Source organism: Ctenopharyngodon idella, chromosome 22, assembly GCF_019924925.1.
Source record: "Ctenopharyngodon idella isolate HZGC_01 chromosome 22, HZGC01, whole genome shotgun sequence".
Classification (NCBI taxonomy): Eukaryota; Metazoa; Chordata; class Actinopteri; order Cypriniformes; family Xenocyprididae; genus Ctenopharyngodon; species Ctenopharyngodon idella.
In genome coordinates this window covers 21,954,386-21,979,422 of record NC_067241.1, presented here as the reverse complement: position 1 = coordinate 21,979,422, position 25,037 = coordinate 21,954,386, and the positions used below count along the sequence as shown (strand labels likewise).

The following is a 25,037-nucleotide window of genomic DNA, read 5'->3' as shown; positions in this document are numbered from 1 at the left end:
TTTTAAAAATGGTAGATTCATAATTTTAAAAATAATAATAATAATAATTATCCGCCTGGTAAAGTAGCTGCAATATATATATCATATACTTGACCTATATATAGGTCAAGTATATGTTTAAAATGTTCACAACATATCCTCTGACGGCTCTGCCTCTGACCAATGAATCGACCCACCTATATGTGTCGTCACGGCGCCTGGCTCCGCCCATAAGTCATATCAGGTTGTTCAGTCCTGAACGAGAAACCGAAACTGGAGCGAATGTGTTTCCTCACGGCTACGTCTATATAACCGCAGCTCCGACACATAAACACAAACAAGGTAAATACGCTTATGCCCATAGTTTTACAAAACTGTAAAGTAAGATAACAGATTCCCATTAAGCGTTTCCCGCCTGGAAAACAGTAAGAATGACAGGGAAAGTTTTGGGAACTTTGTGAAATTGTGTGTGTGTTTAAGATACTGTGAAGACGGCCATTCAAACGGGTCATGTGACGTTCTGTAAAAATAACGAGATGTTTCAGAAGCGGCTTCAAGTGAATAAGGACTAACTATGACTGGGAAGATCAAATTCAGGTTTATTTACTTGTTCAAAGATGCCGTGTGAATGCCATCCAGTGTTCAAATTGAATGGGGGAGGAAAATATCTTTCTCGTGATTTTGAAAAATAAATAAATAAATAAATAATAATAATAATATGTACTTGATGTGCTGATGCACCGATACTAAGTTAATTCAGAGTGATATCCGCCGATACCGATAGTTTGGGGGTTCTGCCTTTTATATGTTCTTTTAAATGAATGATAGTTTCATTATAATTAATGATTAATCATTATATTTTTAATTATTATATTTTGAAAGAAATGCTAATAAAAACTTTATTCTCTCCATTTCATCAACTTGTTTCAGAGTAACTGGTATCAGTTATAAACAAACACATTACTGAAATTAATATTAACACACATTAACTAAATTCTGAAGATTAAATTAATATTTCTTAACTTTCTGAATGTTATTAATTCATATAATTGCTATTAATATTGAACATCAAACTGGTTTCTTAGCATTTTCTTTACACAAAGCTCAAATTCAGTGCATTTTCCTGTCCTCTTTTGATTGACAGGATATCGGCTCTGACTATCGGCTGTTTTTAAACTATTGGCTGATAGCCAATAGTGTGAAAATTTGCTTTTATACTGATTTTTATATATCGGTGCATCTCATAGTTTATTCTTTTTTTTTTTTTTTTCAAAAACTCATTTAAAAATTCGAAGACTGGTGGCACTCGTTACACACATACTGGCTTAGACAAGCAAATAGGAAGTGTGTGTAATGATGTTCAACTGACAGAAAGCACTTTGGGTGTTTTGTGTCACTGTAGACTTTAGGATAGAGTAAGTTGTGCTGAAAAATGCAGCCATGAGTGAGTCTAGTGAAATCAAAGATGATGTCACATCCAGCCATGAGGACAAAGACAGCGGCAGTTGCTCTCCTACTGAACCTCAAATATTCCCTGAATCCCAAAGGTGTGTGCTTTTTTTTTTTTTTTGATTAATTTGATTGTTTTATATTAAAGTATTTTGATTAAAAAGAGCTTCTTTGTTGAGTTCCTGTTATTGACCTGACTCATTGAATGGTGTTTTTCTAGTGTTGAGGTTCATCAGCAGAAGAGAGTTGCCTCTCCAGTGCTTAGCTGTGTTTCTATGAAGAGTGATGCATCAATGGATCCTCCAATTAAATTCCAGAAGGAAGATCAATGGTAAAGAACATTTACTCTGCAAGACTTCACCATGCCTTGCTGATTTGACTGACGGCTTTCTCAACATAAGCCAACATTCAAAATATTTATTTTCTAGTTTACTTTGCTAAATGTCTATGTGCAGAAAATATAAATGGTTATTCAGAAGCAACATTGTCGTTGCTCATTTTCAGTTTTAGGGAAAATTTTGAAGATCCAGTTTGGATGTAATGTAATATTTTCTAATAGTAACTCAATTTTAAACCTACATTATTGTAGCAAATTCTTACATTTCTTATTTTTGTCACTGAGTAATATTTACAATACACTATAAATGTAAATTTTACTGTTACGGTGCTCGGGGAAGAGGAGAGGCGAGGATCTGATTGCAGCAAAGTTTATTCAAAAACACAAATAAAAAATAATCCAAACTAGGAATAGGAACAAAATCCAAAGAAACAAGAAGGCAACAGCTTCACAAAAGCAACTACTGACAACAGACTACTGAAACACAAGAGTATAAATGGAGGGAAACAAGGGGCTAACGAGGAACAGGTGTGAACAATGAATCAATATGGAAACTAATGAGGAAAAGGCAGCTACAGAAACTAAGGCAAACAGGTACTAAACACAGGAAGTGAAACAAAGACTATAGAATAACACAAGACGCGTCACATTGTTTTGAATGGGAAAAAGTGCAACGTGCAATATGGCGGAATAAGTCCCGCCTTCTAAATTAGAGCCAATCACTGATTGGTAAAGTCATCGCGTCACTGCAGCGCTCCTATAGAAACATACTGCACATGTGCATTAGCTTGATCCCGCCTGAAAAATACAGTTTTTTGTCATGATTAAAGCATTTAGAAACAAAATTATGCTTTACCATTTGAGCTGCACAAATATTTGTTTTTACATTCTTTTCTTTACTCATAAATTAGGTGGTTAAGCCATTAAATGACTGTGTGTTCTGTTCTGTCAAAGTTTCCCAGCAGACTGGCTTGGTTCGTCTGCCAACACCCATGTGTCCATTCAGAGTAACTGGTCAATGGATCCACCAACTAATCTCCATATGGCTGATTCTGTCTTGTATGTCTGGTCTTGTTTGTATTCATGTTGACCCTCATAAATATTCAATCATTTTTATTCAATAAAAATGATTGAATATTTATTTTATTCAATCATTTTTCATCATTTTTTTTTAAAGTTTAATACATTGTTTTGATTGCAGAAAGCAGCCAGTTGAAATGCACAGTCAGTCATCCTCAAAGAAACAAATAGCTGCTATTTTAAGGGTTAGCCTTTTTTTATGTTTTACATCATTCACATTCAAAAGAACAGTATAATATTGAATAAAATATTGCCTGAATATTTTTTTCTTTTTTCTTAGCAACTTCAATGCAATGTGATCACTTTTGTAAAGAAGGAGCTCAGAAAAATCAACAGCGTTTTGGACCCTGATCTCACAGAGTGTACAGAGAGTCAACCAGAAGGAGAAGAAGATGCTCTTGAAGCCAAAGAAGCAACAGTCAAAATCACATTGCACATACTGAAGTGTATGAAGGAGCAAAGCCTCTTTGACAAGCTACTTCAATGTTAGTATGTCTGTATGGGTAGAACATAGTTATTCATTAAATACAGACAAAGTAGCAAATTGATTGTTATCTTCCTTATTTTATTTAGTTCATCGAATTGATGCATGTCAGCAAAAGCTTAAATCCAGTTTGAAGAACAGGAGCCAGTGTGTATTTGAAGGTATTGCTAAGCAAGGAAATCCAGCTCTACTCGAGAAGATCTACACAGAGCTCTACATCACAGAGGGAGGGAGTGGAGAGGTCAATAATGAGCATGAGGTGAGGCAGATTGAGACAACATCCTGGAAACCAGAGACACAGGAATCGCAGATCAAATGTAATGACATCTTTAAAGTCTTACCTGGGCAAAACAAACGCATCAGAACTGTGCTGACTAAAGGAGTTGCTGGAATTGGAAAAACAGTCTCTGTACAGAAGTTTGTTCTGGACTGGGCGGAAGGAGAAGCCAATCAGGATGTTCATTTCGTATTTCCGTTGCTTTTTCGGGAGCTGAATTTGATTGGCAAAGAGCAGTACACTTTGGAGCAACTTGTTCATTTATTCTTCAGAGAAATTGAGGAATTTAAAATTTCAAACTTTGAGAAATACAAAGTCATATTCATCTTTGATGGTTTGGATGAGTGTCGACTACCTCTTGATTTTAAGAACAACATAAGGTGCTCTGATGTAACTGTAGCAGCCCCAGTGGATGTGCTTCTGACCAATCTCATCAAGGGGAATCTGCTTCCTTCTGCTCTCCTCTGGATCACCTCTCGACCAGCAGCAACCAGTCAGATCCCTCCTGAGTGTGTCGACCAGGTCACAGAGGTACAAGGGTTCAATGACCCTCAGAAGGCTGAGTATTTCAGGAAAAGAATACCTGATCAGACTCTGGCCAACAAAATCATCACACACATCAAATCATCAAGAAGTCTGTACATCATGTGCCACATCCCAGTGTTCTGCTGGATTTCAGCCACTGTTCTGGAGAGAATGTTGGGTGACAAAGAGAGTTGCCAAATCCCCAAGTCTCTAACTGAAATGTACACACACTTCCTGATTTTCCAGACATTACAGATGAAAGATAAGTACAGGGAACAACATCACTTGGATCCACACTTGAGTAGAGACAACATTCTGTCACTTGGAAAACTGGCCTTCCAGCAACTGAGGAAAGGTTTTGTGATCTTCTATGAAGAAGACCTGATCGAATGCGGCATTGATGTCAAAGATGCATCACTATACTCAGGACTGTGCACCCAGATCTTCAGAGAAGAGTTTGGCTTATACCAAAGGAAAGTCTATTGTTTTGTGCATCTGAGTTTCCAAGAGTATCTTGCAGCTTTGTTTGTTCACCTTCACTGGTTTACAACTCAAAAGCCCAGTAGCGATGAATTCACTATACCATTCCAAGACACAGACTTTGGAAAGCTCTGCATGGATTCGTCTCTGTTTGACCTACACAAGAGTGCTGTAAATCAGGCTTTAGAGTCGAGGAATGGGCACTTTGACCTTTTCCTCCGCTTCCTCCTCGGCCTTTCACAGGAGCGCAGTGAGACCTTGTTTCGACACCTTTCAGTACAAATCGGACATGTCGCACACAGCAGTGAGGACACAGTCAGGTACATAAAGGATAAGCTTGGGATGGGTCTTAGCTCAGAGAGGTCCATCAATCTATTCCACTGCCTCAATGAACTAAATGACCATTCTCTTGTCAAGGAAGTCCAAACCTACCTTCACTTCGGAAGACTTTCAATGGAGGTACTTTCAAATGCTCAGTGGTCAGCTCTGGTCTTTGTGCTGCTCACCAGTGATGAGGGACTGGAGATTTTTGACTTGAGAAAATTCTTCAAATCAGATGATTGTCTTTTCAAGCTTCATCCCGTTATCAAAGTCAGCCGGACTGCCATGTAAGTGCCATCAACTTTCTTGCTTCAAAAAGCATCTAAATAAAAGTTCAGTATTGAACATGTATTAAGAGATTTATCTCACATTTCTTAGATTGTCCTCGTGTAAACTGACGAAGGAAAGCTGTCCAGCTTTGGCTTCCGTTCTTGAGTCCAGTCCCAATGTTCTGAGAGAACTGGACCTGAGTTTCAATGAGCTTGAAGACAGAGGGGTGAAAAGTCTCTGCTCTGGGCTGAGGAGTCCACATTGCAAACTAGAGACACTAAAGTACATTTATGCCTCTATCCTATTTACAGTATTAAGAATCAATATTATTGGTAAATGGCTATCCCTCTCAACTGTTTGTTTTTTCTAGACTGGAGTTTTGTGGACTCAGAAGAGACAGCTGTAAAGCGCTTGTTGCTGCTCTTGAGTCAAACCCATTACATCTTAAGGAGCTGGACCTGAGCTACAATAACATCGGAAATGAGGCCGCAACCTGGATTGTGGGTGTATTGCCTGACTGTGTGCTGGAGACTCTTAGGTCTTTATTTATTTATTTGTTTGTTTATTTATTTATGTATTTATTTATTTATTTTTCAGTTACTTTTTGATGAATATTGATATGGCAGTTAACAGCTTAGTTCAGGGGTCGAAATCCTTTGGCCAAATTCACTCTTTCCGTAATCCTTTCATGAAGTCAACCTGTCTTTGAATGGGTTGGAAAATGTAACAAAATTGTTCTTTCCAGCCAAACTGCACAGCACAGACCAATTAGTTGCGCACTAAACGATGCAGAAAATACATTAACTCACACAGCCCAATGGTAACGTGGCACAGAGCAGCATATAACTATTTAGTGTCCCAAATTGCTAAAAACCAGAAGAACTTTAGAAAGAGTTGATGACCCCTGACTGTATTGTTTGCATCTTTCAAGAGATATTCAATGTCACTTACAGACTTTCAAGCTGTGGGATCACAAAGGAGGCCTGTGCTTTCCTCACATCTGCTCTGAGTTCAAAACCATGCCAACTTAAGAAACTGGACCTGAGTGATAACAGACTTTGGGACTTAGGAGTTGGGTTGTTTCCTGGTTTACTTGCAAACCCAAACTGTAACCTCGAAGAGCTGAGGTAGGTGTGCAGCGATCTTATCTCTGTAAAATGTCTTTTTTATTTGTGTTTTATGTACTGTTTAGGGGCCAGGAACAGAAGGTACGTTGTCAACGGTTGTATTTGTTTAATTGTTTAAACAGCATTATGGTAAAAATGGAACGCTACAGCAACAGTTTTCTTACCTGTTCTCAACTGCGTTTTGTTTCAGGTGGAACATAATTTTTTGCAGTTTTTCCCCTCCGTATAGCCTAAAACACTGTGTTCGTAGTCATTTTGTTCTAAATGTTGACTACAAACACAGAGGTTTTTCAGATTGTCCGTCGCAGTGTTCTCTCTGTATTTACGATTCTTTGCAGCCTTTAGCCAATGCCTACAACGCGCTGGATCCTTCATTGGAAACCAAAAGTAACTCACTCCCGCTAAATGTTTACTCTTTGAAATCTTGCACCCGAGAAGTCAAAACCATTATGACTAAAAGTTTGTTAAGAAGTATTTCCTACCAAAGCAAGGTGGTATTTGATTCTTGAAGCACATCCATAGCAGACTGGTGGGAGTGACCTTGAATGGCAACATGCCCAGTGCATTATGGGTGTTGCAGCCAGTTTTCTCTAGTCAGGTGTTTTCTAGTCAAGTTTTATTGAAAGCCCATTTTCCAGTGGTGAAGTACCCTAAATTTGGTACTCTTGTAAGGGAGAATCTGTTACCCTGTAATGCAAACAGCAAATCAAAATTACACTTTTGTTTCTTTTGAATATCTTCAGAACCTATAATTACCATAAGGTTTTGTAAAATTTGATTAGGTCATGCCGGATTCAGTGATACCAGTTGTTTCAAATGATGCCCAACTCGATTTTACATCTTTTTTAAAATTTGTCGAAATGCTAATCATCCCCAAAATTACATCACATAGTCACTGAGACAGTGGTCAAAAGTTTCTGATATGCCAAACTGTTCATGTATGTCATACAACCAATTCACAAGTGAGGCTGTATCTTTGTTGAAATCATATTTTACAAGGTTGTCCTAGTGCATTCATCAAATCCTCTCCAAATTTGTCACAACTGGGCAAAAGCTACTCACATATTTTTGAAATACCCTTCATGTGTGACACGTCAATGAAATTGATGGCAAGCACATAGAGGATATAAAGCTGTATAGTATATAAACTTAGTTGGTAACCTTGGCACCATGCCCTGAGAGTACATTTTAAATTTGCATTCTAAATTATAGATCTAGTTCAAATTAGAATATATCTGGTGCCATGCTTAGCTACGTAATTGCTGCATTTTTGGCCATGTTTTTGTCAAAAGTCAAAAATTACCATTTTTTCTTTTTTTTCAGATTAGAGAGATGTAATTTTACATTTAAAAGTTGTGGACTTGGTCTGGAGCACTCTCGTCTCACAGCTCTAGATCTTTCTGACAATGACGTGCAGGATTCTGGGATGAAGCAACTCATGAATTCACTGAAGAATCCATCCTGTAAACTTCAGAAATTAAGGTTGTGCTTCATTTTTCACAGCACTTGAAAAATGTCCTCCTGGGGTTTATAAATAATATTGTCTATAAGTTAATTACCTTGTTGGAAAAAATATATAATATAAAAATATATGTACTCAAATGTACTCATAATAATTGACTAATCAACTCCTACATATTTACACATGATACTCACCGATTATCATACTATTATACTCTGTAATTAGATTCCTTGAAAACGTTTTTGTCATATTCTCCAGGCTGTCGTGTTGCAGACTGACAGATAAGGGTTTCTCATCTCTGGCTTCAGCTCTGAGATCAAACCCCACCAGCCTGAAAGAGCTGGATTTGAGCAAAAATTTCCCTGGATGCTCTGGAATAATGCAGCTTTTTACAGTCCTCGGAGAAAAGAGCTGCGCTCTCGAAAAGATGTGGTCAGTATTTGCCAAAAGCATTGATTTAAAAACAAAACCAGCCCCAGGAACTGTCTCACCTCCTTTTTGGTCTTGGGACTTGGGCAGGTCTTATCAATTTGGGGATGCACCTTCCCGTGTCCCAAGTGAAATCCCAAATACTATACCTCCACACACCCAATTGCACACTTCTGCGGGTTTGCCATGAGTTTAACCACCCTCAGCAATCTCAGGACAGTGCGTAGATGTTCCAGATGTCGCTGCCAATCATTACTGTATATAATAATGTTGTCAATGTAGGCAGTGGCTTACACGGAACGGGGCTGGAGGATTTTGTCCATGAGATGCTGAAAGGTGGCGGGAGCCCCAAACAATCCGATTGGAAGCGTATATTGTTGTTGTAATCCAAACAACATTGTGAAGGCTGTTTTTCTTTTGATAATGGTGATAAGGGCATCTGCCAATACCCTTTTGTTAAATCCAGTGTTGAGTGAGTAAAAGCGAGCCAAACCTAACCGATTAAGCAGATCGTCAGCACGGGGCATTGGATAAGCGACAAATTTAGACACAGCATTCACCCGTCTATAGTCAACACAGAAACGGACAGAGCCATCCATTTTGGGTACCAAAACTTTCAGGCTCAGCCAGTCGCTATGCGATTGTTCTGTTACGCCCAACTCTAGCATGGCCCACTTTTTTCTTGTGCTCAGGTAAAAGCTAGGGATGACTGCATGCCATGGTCAGGTCAAAGTGTCTGAATAATTTTTGGCTCTAAATTTTTATCAATTTTACTGGTAGTCCACTGTATGAAGAATTTTTGGGTATAATATGTCACAGTTTCCTTTATTTTGCTATCCTCACTTACATAAATGAACTATAGTGTCCTGCACCCCCTAGTACAAATATATCAAAAATATCTGAATAATTTTTGGTTTGACTGTATATCCCGTCTCTCCTCTTATCATGTAGCTGACCTCCTTATCCCCTCTCATCTCTGCACCCGTTCTCCCACTGCAGACTTTGCATTACCACGCCTCCCTTCGCCACAGTAGGCTTGCTGCAATAGTTGATGTTACCAGTGTTCAGCCGCAACACTGGTTACATCACTTGCCCACCACGGCACTGCCCCCCCCACCGCCGTTTTGATTTTTTATAGTAATAAAAATCATTTAGTTCAGTTAGAGAACAGACACTTCAATTTAAAACTGAATGCGTCTGCTCAATTCAGCGTGAGCCGAACAAGAGTAACAGCTCAGATCAGCAGCAGGATTCAGTTTTCACCTCGCTTTGTCCATTTCGCCTCATTCCTTAAATGGAAACTGGTATGCTAAGAAGACTGACCATGTTACTCCATTGTTATCCTCACTGGGCTGGCTACTAGTTCAATATAAAATTCATAACAAGATTTTGATATATGTAAATTATTAACAGAAAATATGTTTCTGAAGATTGTAATTGTTATGATTCTTTATCCCTGCAGTCTGGACTCTTGTAAACTCACTCCAGATATGTGTGGGCTAGTAGCTAGAGGTCTAAGCCAAAACATCAGTCTGAAGGCGTTGGACATGAGCAACAACAGTCTGGAAGATGAGGGCGTTCGGCTGTTCTGTCTTGGACTACAGGATCGCAGTTGTGCATTGAACACTTTAAAGTAAGATCAAATAGTCTTTTATAAAATACCCTCATTTCTTTTTACATTTTATCTATGTGAACAAACAACAGTAACATTGCATTAAAACAGAACACAAAACAAATACACCCTGAAAAAAAAAAAATCTATTTAAATAAATAAAATACTCATTTGCGAATACATGTTCAGTGATATAAACAACTTCATGACTTTTGTCTTCATTTTAGGTTATCCAACTGTGCTCTCACTGACAGCTGCTGTCAATACCTGGCATCAGTTCTCAGCTGTCAGTCCGTATCTGTTGAACTGGATCTTAGCAGAAACACCATCGGCCAGCAGATGGAGCAATTTCTGGGTTCTATATCGAACATCAATCTTTTATTCTAGTTAAGATGCAAATGTAGTTTCACAGGTCAGTTAGAAAGTATATGTAATGGGAGGCGGGGTTATTACATGAAAAATAGAAGACAAAAAAATGTCCATGAAATGGAACAGAATATAAAAAGAATGCAATGAGAATTACATTGAATCAGAAGACGTAATAAAGTACAAATAAGCTGCAGTTTGTGCTTATGTTATTGTCTCAGCAATTTCATTTAGTAAATTCTCCATTGTTCATAGTGTAAAGAGTGATTGGCATGGCAAGCGTGTGACCTCACTGAGAGGCGTGTCTCTCACAGTAAATCAACAAGGCTGAACAATCACAGCAAAGATCTCACAGAGATGCACTGATTCAGAGACAGACAGAAGCATGAGGATCGTTAAAGAGAAGTCAGAGAGAGAGATGATTACGCCATATGTGCTGCAAACATTCGGCTCATTCATGGATGTACAGAAGAAAGAATAAAAGTAAAAGCCAAAGAATCTGAGGCCGAGAAAATAGGGCACAGCTCCAAATAAGGAATTCAAAATAGCAAAGGACATTACTGAAAGACTCAAACAAGACGGCGAAAACATTCCTGCAACTTACTGGCAAGTTACTGTTCTTGTTGTTTAACAAGTTGAAAGAAAGTGTATTTTTCTGTTTTTGTTATGATTGTTAGATGTACATTATAACTTTTCAATAAAAGCTGTATTTTGATGTTTATTTGCTAAGATTAGGTCTCATGTTTTTCATGTGTTGGAAACGTAAGGAATAGTTCACACACTCAAAAACACACAGATACACAAATTATAATTTATTCACCCTCATGTTGTTTAAACCCACATGAGACCTTTTTCTTGTGTAAGACTAAAGAAATGAATGTGTAACAACTCAGACTTGGGCCTTTTTCTTATGCAAATATTGTATGGAGCACAAGTCATATGGATCACTGTTATACTTTTAAGGTGCTTTCATGGAGTTTTCCAGCCTCAGTCCAATTCACTTTCATTGTATATGAAAAAAAAAAAAAAAAAAAACCCAGACATACAGGGTTGGAACAATATTAGAGTGAGTAAATGATGACAAGAGATTTGATTTTTTGGGTGAACTGTTCCATTAACAGATTAAAGTTTAGTGTTTGGACAGAGTTGAGTCTGTTGTCATCGTAACAGTGTTTGTCTCTCAAGGGAGGATGTTTGGTACTATCGTTTCACACTTCTGCTGATCATCACAGATGTTTCATTGCATTCTCCATCACAAATTGGATTTAAGAGCTTATAAATGTGTGTGTTGCTTACAGCTGTTCTGGACTCATCAGACTGTACCAGTGGTGGACGAAGTACACAAATCAAGTACTTGAGTACTTGAAAAAGTCCTGTTAAAATATTACTCCAGTACTCCTTTTCAATTTTACTTGAGTAAAAGTACAAAAGTACTTTATTTTTATTGCACTAAAGAATTAAGTAAAAAGTACTGATTTATGAATTTGTCATACACTGATAATTACCCCTAATAATTACTTATAATTTAAGTGCGCAACAAGTAAAAACAACAAAATATACCATCATATAGTAAATAAAGAATGAGGGAAAAAAACAAAATGTGTTGATAAATATAAACAATATAAAATCAGACATTACATAGGGCAAGGTTTTAAAAGAACGCCACGCAAACATGCTCGTTTTACATTATTTTAAACTATTGTTTATTTTAAAGAAGATGCTTGGCCATTAATTTGTGTTATTTTAATGGTATGTTTAGTTTTTACCTAAAACCTTCCCTGTTTAGATGGTCATATACAAATGTGCATGATTTTTTTTTTTTTTTTTTTTTTTTTTTTTTTTTTTGTGAGTGCGTTTAAGGTCGTGGGTTGGTTGAGTGCTGGAAATCAAGTAATCTCAATATGCAAGTGACAATTCAGATAGCCAAAGATAAGCAAACCAGTATGGATGAAGTCCAGCTCTCTCTTGGCCAATAATACAGCAACATGTACTTGTTTGCTCTTCGCATTACCAGATGCCTTTTACAAACCTGAATAGTGAAACCACTGAAAATCTGCCACCAAATATTAAAAGTTTAATTAAGGTTAATAGTACAAATTTAAAAAAAAAAAAAAAAAAAAAAAAAAAATCTGATATTTTAAGATTCACCACAAGGATTTTTGAAATATCAAAAGCTTTATTTTTCTTGCGTTAAGCATACATCTCACCAACTGTCACTGGAATTTATGCATAAAATCAATTTGCCAATTACAAGTCTTAATAGCCTTTTAATGCAAAATAGGATTAGTGCATCTTATTTTAATAAATATATAGGCCTATCTTATTTTAAGGATTCTTAGATGTTTTTACAGTAAAACAAGACAAAAAAATATTTTTTTCAGTATTAACAGAATAATTTGTAAGTATTTAGCAGTGTTTTGCACTGGTGTTGCTTGCTGACACAGTTCAGTGATGTTGTAGCTCTGGAATGAGCTGGATCAGAGCCTCATATCATCATTCACAGAGTTTGTAACATCACTCCAGCTCCATGCCATGCTGTCATCTGTCAACACACACACACAGCCCTGCAATAGTTCAGAGTTTATGGGTGCATATTTGTGTACATATAAAGGCATGCTTCGGGTAATCGCATGCCCATGCACATCTGAATTCGTTAGGAAAAATTGTGTGATCTTATTGGAATACTTGGCAGGGATAAAGTGAGATGTATGATCATAATAAACTGTTCATGCAGTTGTTTTTCCATTGAAATGCATCTCTTTCATCCCTTTCAAGACTGGACTTGCAGTTCTTCCATTTTAAGAGTGTCACACTTGTGTTTTCATTTCTAGAGGTCATTAATCATCCTCTTCGTCTTCATGTGGAACAGTTTATTAATCCATAATAATGACATTTCTGATTCTGATATAAATATACTGTTTTGAGTACCAGTAGACTAAAGGAATAGTTCAGCCAAAAATGAAAATTCTTTCTTTGGCTGAACAATTTGGTTCATTGTTTTTACTCCCTTTTCTTTTCTTTTTTTACTTAGGTCTAAGGATGTGGACAGTTATGGGTGTGGTCTGTCTCTCTCAGTGCATTATGGGTCAGCTGCTGGAGGCCAGGTCCAAAGGAGCCCTGCCTCAATTCATTTGCAGCATTCCAGGGTTGCCAGGGGCACCAGGAAAAACCGGCCCCCCTGGGCCTCCTGGGGAGGATGGCCATGTCGGAATCCCAGGAAGAGATGGGAGGGATGGACGGAAGGGGGAAAAGGGAGAAAAGGGAGACCCAGGTAGAGGAACTATCTAATCCAGGGGTGTCCGGTCCTGCTCCTGGATGGCCACCGTTCTGCAGAGTTTAGCTCCAATTCCAATTAAACACACCTGAACCAGCTAATCAAGTTCTTCTGAACCACTAGAAACTTCAAGGCAAGTGTTTTGAAGCTCAACTCTGCAGGACAATGGCTCTTCGGAAGCAGGATTGGACACCGCTGACCTAACCAATGAAATGGTTACCTGATTTTGTCGCTGGGGAAATACAAGCAGAAGCTTGAAGCTTCAACTGCTAGATAAAACTATATATATAATATAGCTATACCTAAAACCAGAGGATCACTTATATATCTATTAAATATTATACCATCATTATATGTTGTCATGTAAAAAAAATAATAAATAATATTAAATGATGACAAAAAAATACAGTTACACAAAATATAAGATGCCAGATTTTTAATTGATGAGTAGTCAACACAATATATGACCTAGGGCAGGGGTCTCCATATCTGCTCCTGGTGAGCTACTGTCCTGCAGACTTCAGCTCCAACCCCAATCAAACACACCTGAAGCAGATAATCAAGGTCTTCAGAGATACTTGGAAATGACAGGCAGGTGTGTTGAAGCAGGGTTGGAACTGAAGTCTGCAGGAAGGTAGCCCTCCAGGAGCAGGGATAGATACCCCTTACCTATGGTATGGTTTTATGTTGTTCATGCGAATTGCAGTGACCCATTTGCTTCTATTTTCTGTAGCTTTTGGCAGTCTGTAAAAAGATTGATTTCCTGTTGAAAGGCTGATTTCTTGTTGATCTTATTTTTATAGTCAGTCATACAACAGCTCTTTCATGTTTCAGATGTGATTTTGTGGCATTCAAGCTAAACACTAATGCTGTCACTCACTCTTTCTGCACTCAGTTGGTGTAAGCGTAGTGACTCCTGTGATGTCAAGTACATACCCTCTACCTTATTGATCTAAGATCAATCTATTTACAAGGTTGTACATTTGTGCAGAGGTGTCCGATCCTGGTCCTGGAGAGCCAATGTCCTGCAGAGTTTAGCTTCAACACAAGTTTCTAGTGAAGACCTTGAAGACCTTGATTAGCTGGTTCAGTTCAGGTATGTTTAATGTCAGTTGAAGCCAAACTTGGTAGTACAGTGGCCCTCCAGGAGCAGGACTGGACACCCCTGCTCTAAATGTAAGCCCAGTAGAACATTGTTTGGATGTTTGCTTCAGTAAACTTTGATATGTAATACTGAATTGAAAAAATTTGTTTATGATGTGAATGACAGGTTTCTAGTCCTGTGAGAAATCCAGAAAGATTTAACGTTTCCAACCCCATTCACATCAATATATTTGACATTCTGAGTATGTGTAACAGTTATGTTTGTTGTCTTTATTTCATGTGTTGTTTATCTCCTGTGTACTCCTAGTGATCTCCTGCATTTATTATGAAAGACTATTTAAAGCATTCATTTTTCGTGTGTGTTGCCTACACCACTATCATTACAGAATAACAGACCAATAAATGAGTATAAATATAAAAAGAAAGATGGATTTAACAGCGGCCTTCACCAACCTCCACCACAAAGAGGAGGTATATTCCCTCCCATTTTGAAAGCTGGCTAAATTATTTGGATGACACAAGTCTTAAAACCATCTATTGGGTTGGCATGCAGAGTGGCCCATTGGTGGATTTGCCAGAGATGGGGAGCTACACTTGGAGGGGGTACATCCTTATCTGTGTGCTTACGTGTGTGAAGGGTTTCTCAAACTCCAAACCAGTGCCTGCGCCCATAATAGAACCAGAGGTAGAGCCCACGCCCGCCATGGACCCAGCGCTGGAATCCACTCCCAGGTCAATCCCAGATTGCCAATTGCCAGGTCAATCCCAGAGCTTGCGCGCACTGCCCAGTCCATCCCAGAGCCGAGAGCAGATTACAGCCTGATAGATTGACACCCTCGAATTTTCTCCTTCTCCACCAGTCCCTTCTGGCTAACTAGATGATCCAGTCCAGTCCAGAGTACTTCCTCCTCTGTTGTTCCTGTCCTTTCCATTGGCCCTGTCCAGTCCCATAGATCCGCCATCTCCACTGGTGTCATCCAGCTTATCAGCTCCACCCTTTACGCAAGCTCATTCCAGCTCGCTGGCTCTGCCTCGGCCCTTCCGATCCCCAGCACTGCATGATGATGTGGATTCCCCAGCTTTACCTCAGTATTTATCTGCTGCTCCAGGTCCATGACTCCACCTCGGCCTGTCACCCTGTCGGCTCTGCCCCAGCTCTTTACTCCCTTGGCTCCACCGTGGAGGACTCTGTACTCCCTTGGCTCCACCGTGGAGCCCTAGGACTCCTCCAGGCTCCCTCGTCCCTCAGGCTCAGCCTCAGCCAGTTGTCACTCTGCCTCCGCCACAAACTTCCAGGTCTCCGGCTGTGCCTCAACTCTACACCCCTTCGGCTCCACAGGGCTCCTCCTTCCCTCTGGCTTTCCTGTTGTCCTCTCTCCCTCTGTCATCGCCTCAGGCTACCAAGCCCCCGTCTCTGCTTCGGCCCCATAAGCCTTTTCTAGGCCATGAATGTCATCCTGGTCTGTCTGCCTGTCTGCTCCACCTGGGTCTCCACATATTCCGGCTCTGCCTCTGTCAGCTGATCCCCAGGGTCTACCTGGATCATCCATCAAAAGTGCACCCTGGCTCCTCCCTCCATGACAGAGGCAGAGCCGGAATATGTGGAGACCCAGGTGGAGCAGACAGGCAGACAGACCCTCTGCCAGCTCCTTCAGTTCCCTGTACATCGGCACCTCCTCGTCCACCTCCAGAGCCCCCCTCCTTCCTACACTTTTGGACTCGCAGTTACAGCGCGAGAATGCGCCTTCCGGCGGGGGAGACTACGATAAAAGTTATGTTTGTTTCTATGGACTCTTATTTAGTTCCTTTTTCCCTGGTTTCTTTAGTTTCAGTTTTTCTTGGATTCTGATTATGTCCCTATTTGCTTCTATGGTTACTTATAATTATCAACTGTATCACATTTAGTTCCTTGTTGTTTATTTCCTTGTTGTTTGTTTCCTGTGTAGTCCTAGCGACCTCCTGCATTTATTAATAAAGACTATTTAAAATATTAATTTTTTATACATGTTGCCTACACCACTATCGTTACATTATGATGGTTTTTATTATTAATGGCAATCATTTCAGACTGGGCCAGTGCAATGTTGTTTAAGAGGGTTTTGGCTAAAACAGCATTTTTAAGAGGCCTATGTTTGTTTCAGGGCTCAGAGGTAGAGTCGGGCCGACAGGAAAACTCGGAGAGCGCGGGGAGAGAGGTTTCATTGGGAAGCGTGGACCTGAGGGTGATCCTGGAGATTTGGGGTCTCCTGGTCCTCCAGGACGTCTTGGACAGAAGGGTGACAAGGGCCAACGTGGCCCTCCGGGAGAACCAGGTATCTGCAGATGTGGAAGTTTGGTTCCCAAATCCGCTTTCTCTGTAGGCATCACCAGTAGCTACCCCACTGAACAAACACCTATCAAGTTCAACAAAGTCCTGTTTAATGAAGGTGGCCACTACAACCCCGAGACTGGAAAATTTATCTGTGCATACCCAGGAATATACTACTTTTCTTATGACATCACTCTGGCCAACAAGCACCTGGCCATTGGGCTGGTCCAGAACGGACAGTACCGGATAAAGACTTTTGATGCCAACACCGGAAACCACGACGTGGCGTCTGGCTCAACCGTGATGTTTCTCAACCCAGAGGATGAGGTATGGCTGGAGATCTTCTACAGGGACCAGAACGGCTTGTTTGCTGACCCTGGCTGGGCTGACAGTCTGTTCTCTGGGTTTTTACTTTATGCAGATACAAACTATATGGATACATTGGCGGAAGACTACAAATAGCAGCACACTAATATACGGTGCTACCTATGGCCTGTCCATCCCTGTCTTTGACCCTGGATTGGGTTGTTCTGTTTTTTCAGCATCTCACGCCATGAACACTGCATTTCCAGACACAGTTTTAATTTATAAAAAGCAGTTATGTAAAAAAAAAAAAAAAAAAATCAGTACAAAACTTGTCTCAAGAACCCTGCATTCTGTTCCATTCAGCTGTTTTTGCATGGAAGAACATCTGACTTGCTGGATGTCACCATGTATATTGTTGACACAAAATAGTTTCTGCTGAAAATGATGTTGTTACCGATCATACAAATAAGAATGAGATCCCTTTTTGATACTCTTGTATATACTGATTATTGATCTGTGTGAAAAAGTCAATCACGCAATTATGATCACTTAATGTCACACTTTTTTAACCCATCCTTAATGCTAACGGTTTCAACTGAGCATTTTATATATATATATATATATATATATATATATATATATATATATATATATATATATATAGGGTTGGGGAGTAACGAAATACATGTAACTTAGTTATGTATTTAAAATACAAATTTTGAGTAACTGTATTTTATTACAGTTACATTTTAAATGGGTGGTAATCAAATTACAGTTACATCCGAAAAGTATTTTAGATTACCAAAGATTACTTTGAAGTTTTATGTCATTTATTTCATTTAAACATGAATGTAAACTGTGATGGGCAATTAATGTAAACAGCAATTGGTGATTCTCTGACAGTCTGCAAAAGCATCCTAAGCTACATTTCTACTCCTAAGTTTCATACCCTTGCAGAATATGCAACATTTTAATAATTTTAACAAAATAAGAGAGATCATAAAAATTGCATGTTATTATATAGTACTTTCCTGAATAAGCTATTTCACATAACAGATGTTCACATATAGTGCACAAGACAAAATGACTGAATTTATAAAAATTGCCTCATTCAAAAATTTACATACCCTTGAATCTTAATTGTCCTGTCATTACCTGGATGATCCACGACTGTTTTCATGTTTTGCAATAGTTGTTTGTGAGTCCATGTAATTGTAAAAAAAAAAAAAAAGGGTAATTGCGACTTTTTATCTCTATGAGTTTAAATCTCGCAATTGCGTTTTATAAAGGTAGATTTGGGAGGCATAAAAAAGAAAAAAAGTTTATCACGCAATCCTGACTTTATAACTTGCAATTGTGAGTTTATATCTCCCAATTCTGATTTATTTTCTTGCAATTTGGACTTTTTTTCATAAAATTGAGTTTATATCTCAGAATTCTGACTTTATAACTCACAACTGCAACTTTATATCACGCAATTCTGAGAAAAAAGTCCGAATTGTGAGATAAAAACTCGCAGTTACCTTTTTTTGTGTTACAAACCTATTAGTATTCCAAAATATTCTAAAGTATTTAGATTAAGTTACAAAACTTGGGTAATCTACAAAATGTACAAAAGTATTGTTTAATTTGCTGACCAATAAATGCATAATGACATTGTTTGGCAGCCAATGCTACATTATTCTTTTTGCTGTTTGACTTCATGTGTCACAAACTGCTCTGACACGGAGGTTGAGGATCCAAATGCAGTTTTATTAGGGTAATCCAGAATCGTATCCAAAAAACAGGCAAATGGTCAAAACACAGGGTAGATAATCCGAAAAAAAAAAAAAAAAAAAAAAAAAACAGGGCAGAAAACAGACAAACAGGGAAACCAGGCAGAAGATCAAAAACCATAACATAGGGAAACCATAGAGAGAGTGCTCAGAATTGCAGCGTGATACTAAAAAAAAGACTTTGCAAAGAGGGAGTGAAGACACAGGGCTTAAATAGGCTGAGCTTAGGATAATGAGACAGCTGAACCTAATCACACATAATGAGGCAATGGGTTATGGGAAATGCAGTTCATGGAAAGCAAAGGAGTCTGGAGGAGTGCCCTTTGGTGGGTATCATGGGCACTCCAGCTGGTGGATGTGACGTGTCAGATGAATCCAAAGATTTATTGTGGCGATGAGTCACTTCTTGTAACTTGAGTTCAGTTTAATTTGTCATGGGAGAGTTTGTCTGCTATCTGAGAAAACAGCTCAACCATCTGGACTGTTCTGAGACCTTGACCTGAACAAAAGCTCTGTGGATCTAAGGGTGTTAGAGTAATATAATATTTGTTTTGAATATGCTGGACATTTCAAAATAATATATATTTTTTAAAAATCTGTTTATAAGAAAAAAATATTCAAGCATTTGTTTCCAGGTTGATTTCAAAGATTACATTTGAATAAATGGGATGTTTGGACCAATATCCCTGTAATTCTGTACTTGATTGTGCATGAGTGTATGTCGTGGCATATGGAGAAGAATTACACACTAAAGGCCAATTCACACCATTGAATTGGCCTTTAGTGTGTAATTCTTCTTCATATGGCACCGACTATATGGGCCATTTTACAGAATTGGTTCAAAGTCAGAGTTGGAGACGTCTTGAAAAAAATTTGTCTTTTTCTACAAATTTTGTATGTATGCAAATTGTATAATATCCAAGGTACACATTTCTAGTAATTGTGCAGTTAATTCTCACATTGTATTTTCAGAAAGTTTTAGAATATTTTTCCTCTCCACAAATTTGTCACTACCAAAACACAATAATAAATAATTTAATAAGGGTTACATTGACCTATTAAGATTTTGTTTACATCTACCTTGGAAATAATTTTTTTTTTTTTTTTTTTGCTAATTTTTTAATAAAAGTTTTCAAAGGTAAATCAATAACAAATTTTAACAATATTTCAAGTGTAATTTATGAGATTTGTTGTTTTGAATCCAATCTTTCTTTGTAAAAGGCATAAAGTTTATCATAATGATTTCAAAGTGAAGGATTCATTAGTTTGAATATACATTGAACCAAACACTAACATCTTAGTTGATAATTCAATATACTTTATTTTTGACAAAACATCCCATGTTTCGAAAATGACTTCACATTTACGGTAGTGATAGTAATGTGTCGGTAGTGACCACATCACATTACAGGATTTTAACTCACATACTAAAACACTAAAACATACTAAAATACTAATGATTTGCATAACTGTACTAACATTTTGTTTATTTCCCCCAAATAAACGATTATATGTTCCCTTTTGTCACTACCAAAAAAAAAAAAAAAAAAAACGATGTCACTGAGGGACAACAGTTTGCACCAATTCTGTAGAATGGCCCATAAAAGAAATAGTGGGAAAATTTGTTATTGCAAGATTGAATAGTATATATATATATATATATATATATATATATATATATATATATATATATATAATGTACTGTATTACTGACTTCATATGAGTGATGCAAAGGTACAGTGTGCATTTGGGGAAAGAAAAGCGAGTATAAAACACCCTCTAAATTCTGATTACAACCATCTGAACAGAATCAAATAACATACAGTACAGCATTTGTGAATGTATACTCAACACATTGGTTGGTTCTGCATTCTTTAAGAAAAGATGAAACAGCTTTAGAGCATGTTTTCTGGAGCAAACAGGAAGATGTTTCCAAAAATACAGAATGAGGTCCGATTTCTTCCACTAAGATTGTTTGCACATTGCAGCAGAAATCATAGTTTTGTTTAAATAAACAGGAATAATAAAAGTGTTTAAAAGTGTTTTCTTTCCTATATTACAGACGTGTGCATCTATGACAATACATCAGTATTTCTTTTGATTTTAGTTTATGGTTCTAATCTTTGAGAAGACACTCCTCGATGGTATAAATTATTTTGAAAGTTCAAGAAATAATTATGTGAACATTTTACATTAACTATCATAGTCGTATTGTAAATATTGCCGTGTACAATCAAATAAACGACATAACAAGAGAGTAAAAACTACACATTCATGCAATATCGGATTAAGCGCTGCCTAGTGGCGTCACCAGGTGATTGACGGGAGTCTGGACCAATGGAAAGACGCGCTGACATACAGTAGAGTGGGACGGACCGGACGCAAGCCGCTGCGGGTTCGGTTGAGATTGTTTACATCCGTTACCAGGCAGCGAGACGCAGCATGACGGTAAAACTCTACCAAAATATATATTTTCACTCAGGGTGATGTTTATTTCCTGCATCGAGATAATACAGTCTGCTGTTATTAAGAGATTTACTGCACTGGAAATGACTTTATGACAGATATGTGTTTATAGACGACTGTGTGTTTGCTGTGGATGATACAGTCAGTCCCTCTGCTGAAGGGTTTATTACAGTTTCATCAAGAAGTTTCTGTGAAGTCCTTACTTCTGATATGAATTGGGAAGATATCTGACTTGAATAGTTGTATTCAAAATGTCTTCGCCCAGGTAATCTTCCGTTTTTACTATTTCAGGAATAAAAACAACAAAAGTGATTGTTTTCAGACTGTTTTCTGTCCTGTTGTCTTCAGTGATGTGCGGGAGAAGATCAGGAAGAAGAGGAGAGAACTGCAGGAGTCTTTAGGAAGAGTCAGAGATGATAAACAGGTCAGAACATTACACTACAGGGGTTTCAACCTGAATAATACTGTAAATAATAAATAATACGATTAAAATAATAAAAAAGTATGTAAATAAATTCGTTTCTGTTCAATAAATCAATACAAAATGTGATTAAAATAAAAATATTAGTTGTTCATCTATTCAGTTATACTAAATTAGATTAAAATAAATAAAAATTGATTAATAATATAAGTTAGATTAAAATAAAGTAAATCAATAAATTAATAATACATTTAACAGTACATTAGTGAGTAGAAAATATGTATCTAAATAAAAAATAATTTTAGATTCATAATATTGATTTTTTTCAGTGTATAAATTGGGTGTTTATAGACAATAGATGTAAATTTCAGGACGGGTCCCTCACACGATGTTGATCACAGGGGGTCTGTATCATCTAAATGATTGAAAACCCCTGGTATAATATAATGATCAGTGATTGTCATTTACTATGTATGTTGTTCATCACCTGTTTTTTTAAGGTGCTGCACTTTTGGGCAATAGAGTACAACCGTCCGGTTCCGGAACTCCGTTCATTTTCTCCATAGGGACATTGATTTTTAACGATAACATATAAACCTTTAAAGACAGCCCTACTGTGAGCTGTGTGGTTGTTAATCGATCGTATTTGCTTCTGTTGAAGCCATCAACTCACGTTATTTTAACATAGTTTTAAAATAATCATGTTTAACAGCAGAATTTGCGGTGAAAAACTACATTACCCATGATGCTGTACAGAAAATCACACCAATCAGAGAGTCGAGACAAGCAAAACGCGCCAGAAGATCTCATAGCTCCGCCCACTCCCATGAAGCGCAATCGAGTCTCCTTCTCTCAAAATACTTAAATATTTAAATATACATGCATATTTTTCTGTAAACTTAAAATATATTGTTTGATATATATAATCAACATTTTTAAATGAGTAGTTTTATATTTCTGCATTGATTTTAATTTGATTGTGCTGTTCGCAATGCTTCATGGGACTGTAGTTCTTCCCTCACTAAAGCTAGGTTCACAGTCTCTTATCGTTGTATATTTATCCTTTTTTCAAATTTTTTTTTGCTTCAAATCAGAGTTTGTAGTGTTGTGATTCTCCTTATAGCTGGCTCGTCACTTTAACAAAGATTTTTTTTTAAATCCCTATGGGAGAAATGAATGGAAAAAGTACTTCCGGAACCACTGGAAAAGTGTGCAGCACTATTGTACTCTACACACATGTGCACTTACATGTTGGCTGTATTTCATGTCTCAAGCTGCTAGCCATGTTTGTTAGTGTAACTGAACACATGTATGTGAAGCCTGTGCTGATCTGCTGTAGGCTTTGGTTCCGTCAGACGGGGATCTGTCTAAGGATCATGCTGCGGTGGAGGTTGGTTCTGTACTCACCATTTCATCTTCCTGTAGTGTCTAACACATTCCTGCTGGTCTTTCCTTCAGTGCTGCTTCATTCCTAGTTCTCTCAAATATACACGTTTATCTGTGAATGATTTTCTGAACTGGTTCATATAAGTCCAAGTCTTCTGAAGCCATATGCTTTTAAATCAAGCGTATGAATCATATGGACCAGTTTTATTGTAATAGGCTGAGTAACAACATTTAAACTATTCTTTCAATGCTTTTCTTCTAAGCTCTCTTGATCATTCTTTGCTCTCTTCTTGTTTCCAAGCATGTGACTACCTTAAAAACTGCTTCTGAGCAGTGAGGAGAATGCCGTGTGTTATCAGTTTATTACAACCTGAATTCCGGAAAAGTTGGGATGTTTTTTAAATTTGAATAAAAAGAAAACTAAAAGACTTCCAAATCACATGAGCCAATATTTTATTCTCAGTAGAACGTAGATAACATAGCAAATGTTTAAACTGAGAAATTTTTACACTTTTATCCACTAAATGAGCTCATTTCAAATTTGATGCCTGCTACAGGTCTCAAAAAGGTTGGCACGGGGGCAACAAATGGCTGAAAAAGCAAGAAATTTTGAAAAGATTCAGCTGGGAGAACATCTAGCAACTAATTAAGTTAATTGATATCAGGTCTGTAACATGATTAACTATAAAAGGGATGTCTTAGAGAGGTAGTCTCTCAGAAGTAAAGATGGGCAGAGCTGTGAAAGGGTGGGTAAAAAGATTGTGAAATACTTTAAAAACAATGTTCCTCAACGTCAAATTGCAAAGGCTTTGCAAATCTTATCATCTACAGTGCATAACATCATCAAAAGATTCAGAGAAACTGTAGAAATCTCTGTGCGTAAGGGACAAGGCTGAAGACCTTTATTGGATGCCCGTGGTCTTCGGGCCCTCAGACGACACTGCATCACTCATCGGCATGACTGTGTCAATGACATTACTAAATGTGCCCAGGAATACTTCCAGAAACCACTGTCGGTAAACACAATCCGCCGTGCCATCTACAGATGCCAACTAAAGCTCTATCATGCAAAAAGGAAGCCATATGTGAACATGGTCCAGAAGGACTATTTCAAAGTGGAAAAGTGTTCTATGGTCAGACGAGTCCAAATTTGACATTCTTGTTGGAAATCACGGACACTGTGTCCTCCGGGCTAAAGAGGAGGGAGACCTTCCGGCGTGTTATCAGCATTCAGTTGAAAAGCCAGCATCTCTGATGGTATGGGGGTGCATAAGTGCATACAGTATGAGCAGCTTGCATGTTTTGGAAGGCACTATGAATGCTGAAAGGTATATAAAGGTTTTAGAGCAACATATGCTCCCCTCCAGACGATGTCTATTTCAGGGAAGGCCTTGTGTATTTCAGCAGGACAATGCAAAACCACTTATTACAAAAACAGCATGGCTTCATCATAGAAGAGTCCGGGTGCTGAATTGGTCTGCCTGCAGTCCAGATCTTTCACCTATAGAGAAAATACGTCAAAGACGAACACAAACTCTTCAGAATGGAACCAAATTTCAACACCAAAACTCCAGAAACTCATAACCTCGATGCCCAGATGTCTTTAAACTGTTTTGAAAAGAAGAGGAGATGCTACACCATGGTAAACATGCCCCGTCCCAACTATTTTGAGACCTGTAGCAGGCATCAAATTTGAAATGAGCTCATTTTGTGCTAAAAAATTGTAAAATTTCTCAGTTTAAACATTTGTTATGTTATCTACGTTCTATTGTGAATAAAATTTGGCTCGTGTTATTTGA

The 25,037-nt window shown here is 37.9% G+C and overlaps 3 protein-coding genes across 9 annotated transcripts in view; all 3 read left to right on the top strand.

Moving 5' to 3' along the window:
• Positions 1 to 206: 206 nt before the first annotated feature.
• LOC127505220 (NACHT, LRR and PYD domains-containing protein 12-like) lies at positions 207 to 10,919 on the top strand. 4 transcript variants are annotated; one of them, XM_051880625.1, is made up of 15 exons: positions 241 to 321; positions 460 to 576; positions 1,382 to 1,526; positions 1,649 to 1,759; positions 2,720 to 2,824; positions 2,967 to 3,030; positions 3,126 to 3,330; positions 3,419 to 5,219; positions 5,311 to 5,484; positions 5,573 to 5,740; positions 6,156 to 6,329; positions 7,653 to 7,811; positions 8,050 to 8,223; positions 9,683 to 9,853; positions 10,060 to 10,919. In XM_051880625.1, the coding sequence occupies exons 3-15, from the start codon at positions 1,420 to 1,422 to the stop codon at positions 10,217 to 10,219; spliced, it is 3,573 nt and encodes a 1,190-aa protein (XP_051736585.1). In that variant the 5' UTR covers positions 241 to 321; positions 460 to 576; positions 1,382 to 1,419; the 3' UTR covers positions 10,220 to 10,919. The 4 variants fall into 4 exon arrangements, with proteins under 4 accessions (XP_051736584.1, XP_051736583.1, XP_051736585.1 ...); XM_051880624.1 differs by lacking the exon at positions 460 to 576 and having other exon boundaries at positions 207 to 321; XM_051880623.1 differs by having other exon boundaries at positions 237 to 576.
• On the top strand, positions 10,659 to 19,648 carry LOC127505224 (complement C1q tumor necrosis factor-related protein 7). Its single transcript, XM_051880634.1, has 3 exons — positions 10,659 to 10,804; positions 13,230 to 13,469; positions 16,718 to 19,648. The coding sequence occupies exons 2-3, from the start codon at positions 13,238 to 13,240 to the stop codon at positions 17,344 to 17,346; spliced, it is 861 nt and encodes a 286-aa protein (XP_051736594.1). The 5' UTR covers positions 10,659 to 10,804; positions 13,230 to 13,237; the 3' UTR covers positions 17,347 to 19,648.
• A 1,625-nt stretch (positions 19,649 to 21,273) lies between these two features.
• The window catches only part of cc2d2a (coiled-coil and C2 domain containing 2A), a 31,151-nt gene continuing 27,387 nt past the window's right edge, over positions 21,274 to 25,037 (top strand). Inside the window, exons 1-4 of one of the 4 annotated variants that reach the window (XM_051880619.1) lie at positions 21,274 to 21,413; positions 21,544 to 21,696; positions 21,780 to 21,855; positions 23,192 to 23,242. In XM_051880619.1, the coding sequence (XP_051736579.1) occupies positions 21,683 to 21,696; positions 21,780 to 21,855; positions 23,192 to 23,242 (141 nt within the window). In that variant the 5' untranslated portion in view covers positions 21,274 to 21,413; positions 21,544 to 21,682. The other 3 variants (XM_051880618.1, XM_051880616.1, XM_051880620.1) reach the window with 3 other exon arrangements.

Excerpts from the sequence above, each read along its gene's own strand:
- LOC127505220 (XM_051880624.1), top strand. The coding sequence starts at position 1,420 with ATGAGTGAGTCTAGTGAAATCAAAGATGATGTCACATCCAGCCATGAG. Across the intron at positions 5,485-5,572 it reads TGCAAACTAGAGACACTAAA|ACTGGAGTTTTGTGGACTCA; the intron begins GTACATTTATGC and ends TGTTTTTTCTAG. Across the intron at positions 6,330-7,652 it reads TGTAACCTCGAAGAGCTGAG|ATTAGAGAGATGTAATTTTA; the intron begins GTAGGTGTGCAG and ends CTTTTTTTTCAG.
- LOC127505224 (XM_051880634.1), top strand. The coding sequence starts at position 13,238 with ATGTGGACAGTTATGGGTGTGGTCTGTCTCTCTCAGTGCATTATGGGT. Across the intron at positions 13,470-16,717 it reads GGGAGAAAAGGGAGACCCAG|GGCTCAGAGGTAGAGTCGGG; the intron begins GTAGAGGAACTA and ends TGTTTGTTTCAG.